Here is a 16,358-nt window from a genome sequence, read left to right on the forward strand (position 1 = left end):
GTTCCAGGACAGCCAGGGCTACACAGAGAAACCCTGTCTCGAAAAAGACAAAACAAAACAAAACAAAACAAAACAACAACAAAAAAAAAACCAAACCAACATGCAGTAAAACACACAATAACCCCACAAACATTGCCAAGTTGGAACTGTAAGATTTATGTATGTATGTAGCTAGTTAGTTATTAAATGCATATGAGTATACTATAGCTACACAGATGGTTGCGAGCCATCATGTTGTTGTTGGGAATTGAACTCAGGACCTCTGCTAGTTCCAGCCCTGCTCGCTTAGGCCCCGCTAGCTCCAGCCCAAAGATTTATTTATTGTTATATGTAAGTATACTGTAGCTGTCTTTTAAACACACCAGAAGAGGGTGTCAGATCTCATTACGGATGGCTGTGAGCCACCATGTGGTTGCTGGGATTTGAACTCAGGACCTCTGGAAGTGCAGTCAATGCTCTTAACTGCTGAGCCATCTCACCAGTACTACCTGTAGTACTATATTTTAACTCAACACTATTTGGATAAAAGGAGAAATAAACAATGTAATTCCACTGTGTATTATATTCTGGATATATTACCTAAGTATCATCCCTAGATAAGGGATAGGCTAATATCTCCACAAGTTACAATTACTACTTAAATTAGAATCACCACGAGACGTTGTTTCATTCCAAATTACCTGGTTCTATGCCTTTTAACTCCTTTATGCCTGTGATGGAGGGTTCTTCATTTTGTTCAAAACAGGTGAGTAGCTCTAATTTTGATACTGAAAGGCCTGTGTATCAGAGAGAGATAAACGACATGGTCTTACTTTATGTTCATTATAGTTGGTTTTGACACACTGGGTAATACCCAATGGATAAGAGGAAACAGAATGGAAGATTCACAAGTGACTTCCTAATTGTTACTTCCTGACACATATTTTAGACATTCCTGAAATGAATACTTAAGTTTTTGTATATATTTATTCTCCTTTAAATTACCACAAAAAGAGCTGGAGAGATGTTTCAGCAGTTAAGAGCACTGACTGTTCTTGCAGAGGTCCTGAGTTCAATTCCCAGCAACCACATGGAGGCTCACAACCATCTGTCATAGGATCCAATGCCCTCTTCTGGTGTGTCTGAAGACAGCTACAGTGTCCTCATATACATTGAATAAATAAATCTTTTTTTAAAATTACCACATGAAAAAACACAACTGGAGAAATCAACTTTTACAGTCAGATACACACATTATGTGCTACTAAATGTCAGATACATATAAATGCACTACTAAATTGAAGGATTTTACTAAATGTAAACACAAGGTAGACTGGTTTCAAATGTTTGTATAAACAAGTCAATCAGCACTGTCTAGGACAGACTGAGAGCTGAGACTCAGACAATGGACAGATACAAATAGTAAACACATTTGATAGACACTGTAGAATGAAGTAGAAATCCCAAAAGAAAACTATTCTCACCCACAGAGACCAGGATGCTGTAGATCTCTAACATGACATCTCTATACAACATCCGCTGAGCAGAGTCCAGGCATTCCCACTCCTCCTGGGAGAATTCTATGGCCACATCTTTGAAAGTTAACAGACCCTGAAATGAAAATTAACATTTCCTCTTATGTCCACTGGTTTAGTCATTACCAAGTGAATGAAATTAAGGTAATTACAAAATTTGTTCTGTTATCAGTAATCAATACACATTTTTCTAAAGCTATGATGTGAGATGGAGGATATTTTGACTTGTCTAGAAAAACCCTCAGGCCCTCAGATGAAAGTTCAGGAGCAGGAGCATCTCCTCAGTGATAAACAATCACCCACATCCTTCTCTGCAGCAGTTAGCATCTACATTCATCTGATACCACAAGGTTTGTAAATATTTCAGGCCATGCATTCCTGGAGAGAAATAATGATCAAGAAAGAAGAGACGGAGAAACAAGTGGCTGCACACCACACAGGTGACAATATTTAAAGGGTTAATATTGAGAATTATCAGAATAATGAAAAGGACAAAGAGAGGACAACGATAATAATAGGACCCACGTTAGTCCTATCTTTAGGGAGTTGGAGGACCTGGTGACCACCCATCTCTGTTATTTCCTGGAGTCTTCTTCAGCTGGGTGTGGTGGGTCCACAGGGTGACACTGGCGACCTACACTGCTGTAGAGGTGGTGAGGACCACAGGTTATGGGCTTTTCTGTGTTGGCTCCAGGCTCCAGGTTGGAATCCTCTTCACCCACATAAGGACATCAGGATGGAAGTGTGGACAAGCTCAGACATGGGTAAGGGCACAGCATCTTGAAACATCTGTTTAGGGTCTATTAAGGAATTGAGGAGTAAAGGGTTAATAATCTACAAATAAATACAAGATCATGAACTTCTTTATATGGGGCATGCCTGGCCTTTAATAGGGCAAAAGGTAAGAGGCTGGTCCAATTGTTACCAATCCGAAGGAAACACTTAGTTCACCTATCCAGTTGATACCCTGTGCCACAACAGACACTCAGAAACCATGAATGTCTGCAAAAAAATTTAAGTTGTTCCTTTCCTATACTGAGGTGGCCTTCTTCAAGCACACGATGGGTGCCTCTCTCTATACCTGGCAAAGTGGCTGCATGACCAGCTTTAACCTAACACAGGCTTGTTGGCATTTAAAATGGACACTGAGCACTGTCCAGCAGAAACCTTAGTGACCCTTTCCTTATTTTCAATTTGTCTGGGATGCTTAATTAAAACAAAATCTATTTCTCTATTTGGGATAATGGCCAGAATCTGCAGGCTAGCCATAATAGCCTCTCCAGACCCAGACCTTAACACAACTGATGCCACAGTGGAAGTACCATTCAGGACATTAAACACAGCACAAACGCAGCACCACCAGCCAAAAAAAAAAAAAAACAAAAAACAAAAAACGAAAAAACCTAATCCATCGAAGTACTTAGTTCTGGGAAAGACTACATGTAACTTTCCTTTTCGGCTTGTGTAGTTCTGCTTCTGTTTAACTGTTCTTGCTAACTGCGGTGTCAACAAAGGATGTGGCTTTGTGCTTAAAAGTGCACCCTGAAAAAGGGTCAGGAATACACTTGGATCCCAAACACCCACTGGAGTCATCCGATGGTTAACAGAGACGTTCTTAAGCCGTGTCACAGTGGACTTCTCTGGTGAACACTACACAAGAGAACAGCTAAAAGTATTTCTCACACTGGCAATGCGACCTAGATGCCTTAGGACTAGAAGCCTACTTGATCAAGGTGGGTGATGTTTTTGATGTGTCCCTGAATTTGTTTTGTGAGTATTTTATTGAATATTTTTACATCAACATGAAAAATTGGTATGCAGTTCCCTTTCCTTGTGGAGTCTTTGTGTGGTTTGAGTATCAGGGTGACTGTGGCCTCATAGAATGAGTTTAGCAATGTTCCTTCTGTTTCTATTTTGGGGGATAATTTGAGGAGTATAGGTATTAACTCTTCTTAAAAAGTCAGGTAGAGGTCTGGTGAGATGGCTCAGTGGGTAAGAGCACCCGACTGCTCTTCCGAAGGTCCAGAGTTCAAATCCCAGCAACCACATGGTGGCTCACAACCATCTGTAACAAGATCTGACTCCCTCTTCTGGAGTGTCTGAAGACAGCTACAGTGTACTTACATATAATAAATAAATAAATCTTTAAAAAAAAAAAAAGTCAGGTAGAATTCTGTGCTAAACCATCTGGCCATGGGCTTTTCTGGTTTAGAGACTTTTGATGGATGCTTTTATTTCCTCAGAAGTTAGTTATAGGAGTGTTTAGTTTGTCTGGCCTTGATTGAACTTTGGTAAGTGGTAGCTATCTAGAAAATCATCCACTTCATTTAGATTTTCCAATTTCTGGGGGTACAAGCTTTTGAAAGACAGACAGGGCTGCCCACTCTCTCCCTATCTATTCAACATAGTACTTGAAGCTCTACTAAAGCAACAAGACAACTAAAGGAGATCAAGGAAATAAAAAAAGGAAAGGAAGAAATGAAAGTATCACTGTTCATAGATGATATAACATAGTATACATGAGCGACTCCAAAAATTCAACAAGAACTCCTACAGTTGATAAACACCTTCAGCAAAGTGGTTGGATACAAAATTAAATTGAAAAACTCAGTAGCCCTCCTGTTTATAAACATTAAATGGGTTGAGAAAGTTAGGGAAAGAACACCCTCTACATTAGCCAAAAATAATATAAAATATCTTGGTATAACTCTTAACTAAGCAACTGAAAACCTGTATGGCAAGACCTTCAAGTCTCTGAAGGAAGAAATTGAGGAAAATATCTGAACACAGAAAGAATATCCCGTGCCATACCCCCTGGCCTTCCTCTTCCCTCCTCAGTGTGCCCCGGCACTAAACTTAAGCTAACACACCCTGCTCAACCATAGGCCATGCCTGCCACATGTCCAGGTAGACTGACCATAAACTTTCTCCATCCCATTTCCCCAAACCTAATAATCCTCACTGTCACTCCTAGTACTATAACAAATCATTGCCGCGGGCTCCTCTTCCCCCAGCCTCCAACAAAAACAATCACTCCCAATGAACACAGCAGCTGAACAGGCCAATAAAACAGGCAACACAAAGCAATGCACTCTCTGGAATTGCAGACAGAAGACAGAAACCAAGAAACAAAACACCCTCCCAACAAAAACAAACCCAGAAATCAGAACCTCAACCCATAAACACCCCCAAACCAGATGCTAGCTCAAGAACACAATCAGTAACAGCCAGGGCAATGTATCTCTACCAAAGTTTGGAAAAAGAAAACAAACAGAAGCCATTTTGAATAAAACTTCCATTTTTGAATATGGGTGAAATAATGTTTAAGTTCCCAAGACCTCCCATGGTAACTGACATCCTGCTTGACAAGACTAAAGATGTGTGTGCATAACTGACATCCTGGATGGCAAGTTGAGACAAGAATGCTAGGCAAATAACCTTGCCACAATTGAATAAACCAAACAGAAATATGGTAAGTGTACCACAGAGATATGTTCCTAAGAAAGTCCCCTATCCCTAAATGCTGACTGGTAGACTGCAATTTGACACAGATGTTTGTGATTTTCAAAAGCTTAAAAGCTCTGTAACATTCTGGCTCGAAGTCCCACTTTAACTCCTGAGTCTGTTCTGCACATTGATATAGCTTGATTTCAATAAAGTTGTCATCTGCGGGCTGGAGAGATGGCTCAGTGGGTAAGAGCACCCGACTGCTCTTCCAAAGGTCAGGAGTTCAAATCCCAGCAACTACATGATGGCTCACAACCATCCATAACAAGATCTGACTCCCTCTTCTGGAGTGTCTGAGAACAGCTACAGTGTACTTACAGATAATAAATAAATAAATAAATAAATAAATAAATAAAAGTTGTCATCTGCATTGACCTGGTGCTTTGAGTTGTGCTGGACCTATCTAATCAGACCCCATAACAAGTCCAAAGATGCTACCACAACAGGCCCTGAATACTGTAACATAGCTGAAGCACAAGAAAAAGATTTTAGAACCAAATATAAGAGCATAATAGAGCACCTTAAAAAGGAAATGAATAAATTCCTCAAAGAAATCCAAGGCCAGGCAATGGTGGCGCATGCCTTTAATCCCAGCACTTGGGAGGAAGAGGCAGGCAGATTTCTGAGTTCGAGGCCAGCCTGGTCTACAGAGTGAGTTCCAGGACAGCCATGGCTATACAGAGAAACCCTGTCTCAAAAAAAAAAAAAAAAGAAAGAAAGAAAGAAAGAAGGAAAGAAAGAAAGAAAGAAAAAAGAAAACAGGAAAAAAAATCCAGCACTTGGGAGGCAGAGGCAGGCGGATTTCTAAGTTTAAGGCCAGCCTGGTCTACAAAGTGAGTTCCAGGACAGTCAGGGCTACATAGAGAAACCCTGTCTCAAAGGAAAAAAAAAAATCCAGGAAAAGACAAACAAACAATTGGAGGACATGAATAAATTGCAATGCCCTAGATTAACCTGTAAGCCCCACCTATTATTAAGGACCAAGTAACATCATGGAATGCTAGGAGTTGTAGTTCTGAAAAAAAACAACAGTCTCGTGGGAAAATATGGTGGTCAAATGGTTTTGTCCATAAAAGCCCCTACAACAGATGTCTTGGGGCCATTCAGCTGGGTAATAAAGAGAGTGGTCCTGACCAAAGTTCATCTTGTTCAGCATTTAATAAAGCTTCTTCAACAGAGACTGCCCACCTAGGGATCCATCCCATATGTAGACACCAAACCCAAACACTATTGCTGATACCAAGAAGTACTTGCTGACAGGAACCTGATATAGCTGTCTCCTGAGAGGCTCTGCCAGAGACTGACTAATACAGATGTGGATGCTTGCATTCAACAATCAGACTGAACACGGGGACGCCAATGGAGGAGTTAGGGGAAGGACTCAAGAAGCTGAAGGGGTTTGCAGCCCTATAGGAAGAACAACAATATCAACCAACCAGACTCTCAGAGCTCCCAGGCACTAATCCACCAACCAAAGAGTACACCATGGGAGAGACCCATGGCTCCATCTGCATATGTAGCACAGGATGGCCTTATCTGGCATCAATGGGAGGGGAGGCCCTTGGTCCTATGAAGGTTCGATGCCCCAGTGTAGAGAAATGCTAGGGTGGTGAGGCAGAAATGGGTGGATGGATAGGGGAGCACCCTCACAGAAGCAGGGGAGCGGGGATGGGATAGGAGGTTTGCGGAAGGGAAATGAGGAAAGGGGATAACATTTGAAATGTAAATAAATAAAATAGCCAATTAAAAAATACAAAATACATACATATATACATAAATGAAAATAGAATCAAAGAAAACCAAAACTAAGTGAATTCTAGAAAAGAAAACATTAGGATGCAAACAGGAACTACAGAGGCAACCTTCACCAACAGAATACAAGAGAAGAAAGAAAGAATCTCAGGCATTGAAGATACCATAGAACAAAGAGATCTATCAATCAAAGCAAGTGTTATTCCTGACACAAAATATCCAGGAGCCGGGGCCTAGCAAACACAGAAGTGGATGCTCACAGTCAGCTATTGGATGGATCACAGGGCCCCCAATGGAGGAGCTAGAGAAAGTACCCAAGGAGCTAAAGGGATCTGCAACCCTATAGGTAGAACAACATTATGAACTAACCAGTACCCCGGAGCTCTTGACTCTAGCTGCATATGTATCGAAAGATGGCCTAGTCGGCCATCACTGGAAAGAGAGGCCCATTGGACTTGCAAACTTTATATGCCCCAGTACAGGGGAATGCCAGGGCCAAGGCGGGGGGGTGGGTAGGGGAGTGGGTGGGTAGGGGAGTGGGTGGGAGGGTATGGGGGACTTTTGGGATAGCATTGGAAATGTAAATGAGGAAAATACCTAATAAAAAGTATTAAAAAAATTATCCAGGAAATCTGGGAGATGGTGAAAAGACCAAATTCAAGAATGAGAATAGAGAAAAGAGAAGAATCCCAGTTCAAAGGTCCAGGAAATAAGTTTTTTAACATTTTATTGATTCCTTGTGAATTTTACATCAAGTACCCCAACCCCATTCATTTCCCTATCCCTTCAAATACATCGTCTTCCCTTGCAACCTCCCTTCCAAAAGCAAACACAAAATAAAAAACAACAAAAGGAAACAAAAACCTCTGATCATGGATATAATAGGCTGTCACAGTATGTGACATGACATACCCTTCTGTTTCCTCACCTATACTTGCACATGTGCATTCCTACAATTAACAAAACCTCAGAAGAAAAGTTTCCCAGCCTAAAGGAGATGCATATATGAGAAAAAGCATACAGAACACCAAGGAGATCCAGAAATGAAAAATAAACTTGCCACATAATAATCAAACACTAAACATACAGAACAAAGAAAGAATATTAAAAGTTGCAAGGGAAAAAGACCAAGGAACATATACAGGCAAACCTATTCGAATTATAACCAGCTTTTCAACAAAAGCCAGAAGGTGGATGTGGTCATCCAGACAAAACCAACATGGAGAGATGCTTGCGCTAACAGATTTTATAAACCAAATGGGCATAACAGATATTTACAGTACATTCCACCTAAACAATGAAGAAAATAACTTCTTGGCACGTCACTGAACTTTCTCCAAAATTAGCGATATACTCAGGTACATAATAAGTCTTTAGAATACAAGAAAATTGAAATATTCCTGTATTCTATCACAGCACCATAGATTAATGTTAAAAAAAAATAACAGAAACAACAGAAAGCTTACTAACTCATGAAAACTGAACAATTCTAGATTGAATTTAAAAAATGAATTAAGGGTATTTTGATTTTAAGCCTGACCTTTTAATGCCTGAAACATCTCTCGGGATTTCCCTGGAAAAGGGAAATAGAATAGATTTTGTAGGTAGACTGGGGATGGGTGTGAGGAATGACAACAGAAGGGATTAGGTATGGAGAGAATGATGGAGGGAGAGAGTACATGGCAACTACTAAAAACGGGGTGCACATTTTGGGGGTGAAATAGATGCCTAATGCTATAAAGATTCCCTCGAATCTATGAGGGTAACCTAAGTGGAGACTCCTAGTAGTGGGGCATATGGAGTATTAACAAGCCATCTTCTGTGCTTGGCTTCCAGTTGTGGGACTAAGACACCAATCCAGTCACAAATCTTTCGACCTACAATCTTTCCAGCCTGCAAGATGTGCTGGGGCACTGCAGGCACTAAACTTGTGGGAGTGGCCAATGATTGCTCTATCTTGAGGCTCATGCCACAAGAGGAAGGCCATGTCAGAGACTTTCTGGATAGCAACTGGAGAGGAGAGAGCCCAGAGACCTAGGGTAGAACCAAACATGACTGAAAAAAAGAAAATCAAAATCAATGAAACTTATTAATAATATTCTGCTATATTCATAGATCAGTGCCTAGCTCAAATTTCATCAAAGTGGTTTCCTCCAACAGCAGATGGAAGCAGAGGCAGACACCCACAGCCAAACGTTAGGCAATACTCAAGGAACCCTGTGGAAAAGAGGGAGGAGGAATTGTCAGAGCCAAAGGGATTGAGGACACCAGGAGAACAGGCCCACAGAATCAACTAACCTGGGCTAATAGGGGCTCATGGAGATGAAGAGGCGATTATTGGGCCTGCCCTGTCTACACTAGGTTCTCTGCATATATGTATGGTTGTTTAGCTTGGTGCTCTTGTGGGACTCCTAACAGTAGGTGTGTATTATGTGTGTTGGAGGGGGCGAGGGGGTCTGAATCTTTTGCCTGCTGTTGGGACTCTTTTCCTACTACTGGGCTGCCTAGTCCTATTGTGTCTTCTCGGGCCATGTTCAGCTGATGTACCTGGGAGGCATGTTCTTTTTTAAAGGGAAACAGGATGAATGGAATGGGGGGAGGAAACTGGGATCAGTAAAGAGAGTGGAAACCATGGTTGGGAAGCATTGTATGAAAAAATAAAAAGAAAAAGAAAGAAAGAAAGAAAGAAAGAAAGAAAGAAAGAAAGAAAGAAAGAAAGAAAGGAAGGAAGAAAGAGGGGGGAGGGGAGGGAAGAGGAGAGAAAGAAGAGAGAGAAACAAAGAAATAAAAAAAGAAAAAGACAGACAAGACACAAATATAGGAAGAAAATTAAAGACTCTAGAATTCAATGAACATGAAAACACAACATATAGAAACTTATGAAAGACAACAAAAGCAATGCTGAGAAAGTTCATAGCACTACGTGCCTACTTAAAACAACTGGACAGATCTAATTTTATAAATTTAACAGCTCACCTGAAAGTTCTAGAACAGCAGTTCTCTACCTAAGACCATTGGAAAACACTATTTCTGATGGGCGTAGGAATTGAGACATTATTGCTCTGTCTCTAGATGTGTCTGCCAACATGCAGATACCCCCCTGCATGAGCACATGGAACTGTATTAACCTGTATCAGTATTAGAAAAGTTGAGAACCACTGGTGTACAGCTTGACCTAATGTGACCTTGCCCTCTTGACTGTATATAACTTATACTAATATGACCTTCCTGGTGTGACTGTACACGGCAATAATTTATGTGACCTTGCCCTTTTAACTTTGTATAACTTCAAATCAAGTGAACTCTGCTTATATGTACTTAGCCCTCAAAATATAAACTGTTGTATTCCCTAAATAAAGATGTCTATTGCCTGAGACCATAGTCTGCTTCATTTTTAGGTTCTCCAACCCCAGGTTCATGTTGCCAACTGGAGTGGTAAGAATGTAAAAATGTATGTACTGTCCTAGGACATGCATAGAAATAAAATGGAATTTTGATATACACTTTCTGTTCTCAATAGAATACTATAAATAAGAACATAGCAGAACTTCATCAAATAATGATTAAATACAAACTTGATTATATAAAGAGGTAATAACCATTCATTTATGAAAAGCAGCAGAATAGAAAGCTCATGAGAGGGCTGGAGAGATGGCCCAGTGGTTAAGAGCACTGACTGTTCTTCCAGAGGTCCTGAGTTCAAATCCCAGTAACCACATGGTGGCTCACAACCATCTGTAATGGCCCCCCGGTGCCCTCTTCCAATGTGCCTGAAGAGAGTGACAGTGTATTCACATACATTAATAAATAAATAAAATAAAATAAAATAAAGAAAGCTCATGAGAAAATAAAAGGAAAGCATTGAATATAAATACTCTGTTCTACCATTTGTGATTTTAATAAATTATTTTGATCAAAAGGAAAATAATTTTCATGATTATATTTCAGTATTTTTTCCTGAATGTCCTACTTTTTTTATTAAGTGTGGTTCTTTTTGTACATTGCTCTGTAAATTTCTTAAGGCTGTCACCACGGCTAAAGAGGAAAAGAGTCATGGTGAAGGTCCTCAGCCACAGCAAGAAAATCAGCATCAACTCCCCTTTAAGAGATTGCAAGTGGGTGTCAGCATAAAGGAAGGGCATTGCTTGAGCACTGTGATATTGGTAGCTAACAACTAGAAAACTCTAAAGAACTCCTTGTATCAAGTCACATAAAATCAAGACAATTAGTAACGATAACAAAATAAGAAAAGTTGAGACTAGATATGACTGACACATTTCTGACCTTCAAGTTTGTAATGCATTTAAATATTTCCCCTTAGTATAGGAGGGAAGAAGTCTCTTCTGATACTTCTGTTCCAAACATCATTCTTGTCAAGGAATTGCACTATTTCTTTGTACCTCTTTCTCAGACTTGACTACCGAGTCTAATAGAACCCTAGATAAAAGAACCATTAAAGGGGCTGGAGAGATGGCTCAGAGGTTAAGAGCACTTGACTGCTCTCCGGAGGTCCTGAGTTCAATTCCCAGCAACCACATGGTGGCACACAACCATCCGTAATGAGATCTGACCTCCTCTTCTGGAGTGTCTGAAGACAGCTACAGTGTACTTTAAAAAAAAAAAAAAAAGAACCATTAAAAAGGGGGGTGGGGTGGGCGGGGGGATGTTGGAAAGATGGCTCAATGGTTGAGAGCACTGACTGCTCTTCCACAGGTCCTCAGTTCAAATCTCAGCAACCACATGGTGGCTTACAATCGAATACCCTGTTCTGGTGTGTCTGAAGACAGCTACAGTATATTTTCATACAATAAATAAATAAATCTTTAAAAAAAAAAAGCACCAAGGTAAGAGACATGAAGAAACAGAAAGTGAAATTCATACCAAAATATGAGCTCTCTGTATTGTAAAATACCTTTGCTGCTAAGGTAGACGACCAACCTCCATCCACCAACATCACTGTCCTTGGTGTCACTTTAACATCTATAAAAAGATAAAAATTCTCTCATGTTTAAGTCCTCTTTCCAAAACAGAGCTTCATTAATTCAATTGCACCACGAATGCACTACACAACACTGAGAAGTGACTTGGCACATCATTCAGACACCACACACACTTAGTTTGCCTTCATTTCCTATAGAAATTGGATAGTAACTGTTTAGCCGCTCCCCTGATGTTTAAAGGGGATGCTCAAGCTTTCCTAATAGCTTGTCTCTGACATCCACTGAGGCAAGGTTTCTCATAGGATCAAGGGTGCATGCAATGCAGCTCAGTCTGCAGAATGCAGGACGCATGGTGAGATTTAAAGTTCATTTTTTATAGTAGGAATTCTAGTAGGATTATTATATCTAAAGTAATCATTATGATGAAATAGAGGCTTTTCACTATCTCTAGAATAGACATCAGAATGAACAGCTGTACGTACTTTGACCTTAAAGAAATCACTGTAGAAAACACTGGTTGTTTTCTGTTGTCTATAGAGTTGTCTTTCTGGAAAACCTTAACAGCCTTTGCATAACTTTGGTAACAAGACACTCCGGGCACACCTGGAGCCATACACAAGTTCCAGAGCTGTGATGTTTTCCTTCAGGAAACATATAGATTATATTATGGGCTTTGGTATGAAGAACTTGTTTCACCAAATTTAAAAAAAAAAAAATTGTTTAGCAATCTGTCAATATGCTTTTGTGTGCCTGTTCGATGTTCGGTTCAAGGAGGTTGAACCTCCCTGCTGCCTTCAACCTGAAATGTCTCCTTCTCCCATCAATCCCTAATCAGCAGAAAGCTGAAAAGTTTTAAATTACTACAAATGATAGAGACCCATAGAATTTTAAGAAATCATTATTATTCCAGTGTATAACCAATTCCTCAAGTTAGAAATGAAAGTGAAAACTTAACTTTAAAAGGCCCTAAAGAGATTTAAAGATAAACTATTCCAACATTGTCTCATAGGAAGCACATCCAACATAAAGGAGTAAGCCTCTACACCAACGTCCAGCTTTGCACCCCAAGAGCCTGTCAAAAAAGAACAGACAGCAGCCCACAGGAGGAGGAAGGAAGAAAAACAAAACAAAAACAAAACAACCTCTATGTAGGAAAAAAAAAAAAAGACCCAGCACTTTAGAGATTTAGGCAGAACTATAGTGAGAGAATTCGTGCTCTCCTGGAGCAATGCTAGGCTTCTCCTTACTCAGAGTGAAGGGAAGAAAGTAAACCCATATTAACTCAGATTTTTGGTCACAGTAATTTCTTGGGTAACTGAATGTAAAATAATAGCTACTAAAAAGACATCTGAAAACTTAATAGCACCACTATTAGATGTGTGGTATCACCTCCTCTCTGACTCTACCACGTCAACTCTACACCCGAAGAATGGACATCATACTCACTGAGGTTAGGTGAACAGTCGGCTTGGGCCGTGCACAGAAAGCACCACATACCACATACCATGTTGTCACTGTAAGTTTCAAAACCAAAGACGGTTCATATGATTAAATTTAAAAGTGGCAGTTTTCCTAACCGGCCTTGCTCCCAACTAATTGAGACAGGGATACACTGATTTAGTCAGTAAGCTTTAATCAGAATAGCTGAGCAAAACTTTTAAGCCTTGATGCTACCTAGCTACTCTACTTCCCAGCCACATACTCCGAGTTACTTACATTTAGTCTCTCCTTGGCTCCTTGGTGTAGCTAGATGTGCACACAGAGAACCCCCTTGGTGAATCCTCCTCATGCCTGACCTCATAGCAACAATCCCCTTCTTCCTCTACCTCATGGCCTTCTCTTGTGCCCTTGCCTCATGACATTGCCTATGGCTGGGGTATAAGCAGATCTCTGGGCACAGAAATCAGCATCTGAATACACAGTGCATAAGACTAACCCACAACAACTTTTAAAATCAAGGGCAATACATGTCAAAGACACATGTCTCTGAGTGGCCATGTTCTCCTGAGCTAATCTATTTTCATTCATAGACATGAGGCTGGCAAGCAATATGAAATCTGACAAACCTGTGCCCTACCAGGCTTGAACTAAATGCTGTCCATCTCATCATATGCTTGGCAAAATTGTTGTAGTAAGAGAACAAAAAGTCATAAACATAAATGATGGCTCAGAGATTAAGAGCACTTGGTGACCTTGCAGAGGTCCCAGGTTCAGTACCCACATGGGGCTCACAAACTCTAATTCCAGGGTCTCAGATCTCCCCTTCTGGCTTCTCTGGGCATTAGGCACATACTTGGTGTACCTATATACAACCCGTCAAATACTCATTCATATATGTAAAATAAAAACAAACCTTGAAAATGAAGCACACACACAAATCTGCTTTTACTAAAAAGCATTATGCGCGTCTTCTGCACTTTGGCTCTTACTCCTACTCTGCTGACCCCTAACCTACTTCATGCCCAGCCCAGCCTCCATAATGCAGTCATCCTGCAGCCTCTGTGTGCAGAGTGCTAAGATTACAGGACAGTCCTGTGCCACCACAACCTGCAGCACTACTTTAATACATAAAGCTTGATTTCTAAACTTAACCTCAAAGCTGTGCACTAGAGACAGACATGGGGTCACTAGGTCACTTTAACTGTTCTTCTGCTTAATGTAACCAATGTGTGGAGTCTCATCCTCTGGTTTTCTTTCCCTTTTCTTAACCAAATGGTGTGTGTGGGAGGGGGATTAGGTGGAGAAAGTAGCTCACTGGGGAAAAAAGATTTTTGTTAAAGGCCTATTCTTTCTATTCAAAAACTAAAGCAAAAGAAAAAAGAAAGAAAAAGAAAGAGAAAGAGAAAGAGAAAAAGAAAAAGAAAAAGAAAAAGAAAAAGAAAAAGAAAAAGAAAAAGAAAAAAATTATAGGGATTGTTGGCTGTCTGTGTGTGCACCAGGAGGCCAGAGGGGAGCAGTGGGTTCCTAGGAACTGCAGTTCCTGGCAGCTCAAAGCCACATTGTGAATGTGGATTCTGGGAACCCAACAGTGCTCATCCACATCTCAGTCCCTCCCTCTTTCTGCTTTTCACCTCACTGGTCTCTACAGGAGGCTACTGGTTGAGGCTGGCCCTTGCCTGTTTGGATGCAGAAACCTAGGCTTCTAACCTAAAACCTCTTTAGAGCACACCTTTCTGCTCCTAGCACAGGCCAGACCTCTGACTTAGCCACACATATGGACCCCAGTAGTTATGTAAACTGACAATAGAAATTGAGTTCGCTTTAGTTCTTTTGTTTGTTTGTTTTTTGTTTTTAAATCCCTTTTCTGTTTTCAGCTCCAGCTCCATATAGGAAATATAACACGGGGAGGAAATGATCAGAACACCTGGTGTCTGGGGTGAAACTAAGGCTTAAATCCCTGCTTGGATGACTGGGACCACACTAAACAGCTTACCCCTATACCCTGGCTTTCATACAGTTCCTTCTATTCAATAAAAGCAATCTATTGCTACTACTGCGTAGGCCGACATAAATACGTTTGGTCCGAGTTTGGGCCAAAATGTACATAAATTCATTTTCCCGTTTTCTCTTACTCCTTGGAGTTTTTCTCCTCTCACAGACCACTTACCAGCTACTCAAACACTAAGAGACCAGAAAGCAGCGCGGTCGCCCTCAGCAAGCACCGCACAATGATCTCAGGCTCGGATCCTGCAGCGCCCATGCACTCACTCCTGCCCAAACTGTGTCCCTGAACACACAACGTTCTCAAACAACGTGGCAAAATCCCACAGCAAAGCATATCGGTAAGTGACAAAACAGAAGCAAAAACCCCGCAAGAGAAGAATGAAAACAGAGCTGATGCCCACCTGCAGCCATCAGGCAGCACAAACCGCGGCAGGACAGCCCGGTGTCCGGACAGCCTGACCCCCACTCACCTCACGCTGCAACTCTCAGAGCCCGGCACAAAGCACGTGGGGCACGAAGTCCGCCTGCAGACATCCACAACCCCAACGGTCCAGACTCCAAGCACAAGCGGTCCGAGCAGGAAACTACATCTCGATCCAAAAAGTTGTGCGTCCCAGGTCACTTCCGGTTGTTTTGTAATGGTTACCAAGGCTTACACACCTCCCACTTGGGGGACAGCGCGCATGCGCGCTACCACTGGCAGAGGTAAATCTTGCCAATACTTACTATGGCTCATCTAGTGGCTCTTGCTCTTTCAGAAAGTACCATGGCCGCACTCACGCTCCAGTGATAAGGAAGCCACCATCAAAGTGCCTCAGTTCCTTACAACCAGGCAAGGCTGGTGGAAGGTGATGCACTGAGAGCCCAAGGCTGTCTCACGTGGCCACGGGAGTTGTTGCCTACCAGTATTTGTATCTACTTACAGGAGTATGACATTGTATCCTCAAAAAGTACCTTTTCTGGTGATTTTTAAAGTTTTATTAGACTTATTTCATATATTTTGCCTGCATGTATAATCATGCCCCCTCCCTAACCCCCGTGCATGCCTAGTGGCTGTGGAGGTCAGAAGAAAAGGTAGGACCCCCTGGGACTGGAGCTACAGATGATTTTGAGTCCTCATCTGGGTGCTGTGAATGGAAGCCAGAACATCTGCAAGAATAACAACTGCTCTTGGCCAATGTCTCTCCTTTTCTTTGCCTTT

General features: G+C 41.2%; 1 protein-coding gene across 2 annotated transcripts in view; it reads right to left on the reverse strand.

Moving 5' to 3' along the window:
* Positions 1–15,768, reverse strand: part of LOC110297180 (uncharacterized) — a 35,197-nt gene extending 19,429 nt beyond the window's left edge. The window contains exons 1-5 of one of the 2 annotated variants that reach the window (XM_085841837.1): positions 15,628–15,768; positions 11,686–11,753; positions 2,040–2,314; positions 1,464–1,590; positions 681–776 (exon numbers count right to left, since the gene is read on the reverse strand). In XM_085841837.1, the coding sequence (XP_085697963.1) occupies positions 681–776; positions 1,464–1,590; positions 2,040–2,084 (268 nt within the window). In that variant the 5' untranslated portion in view covers positions 2,085–2,314; positions 11,686–11,753; positions 15,628–15,768. The other variant, XM_029479334.2, reaches the window with a different exon arrangement.
* Between the last annotated feature and the right edge of the window lie 590 nt (positions 15,769–16,358).

Source organism: Mus caroli, unplaced genomic scaffold (genome assembly GCF_978045245.1).
Source record: "Mus caroli unplaced genomic scaffold, Mus_caroli_1 scaffold_8, whole genome shotgun sequence".
NCBI lineage: Eukaryota > Metazoa > Chordata > Mammalia > Rodentia > Muridae > Mus > Mus caroli.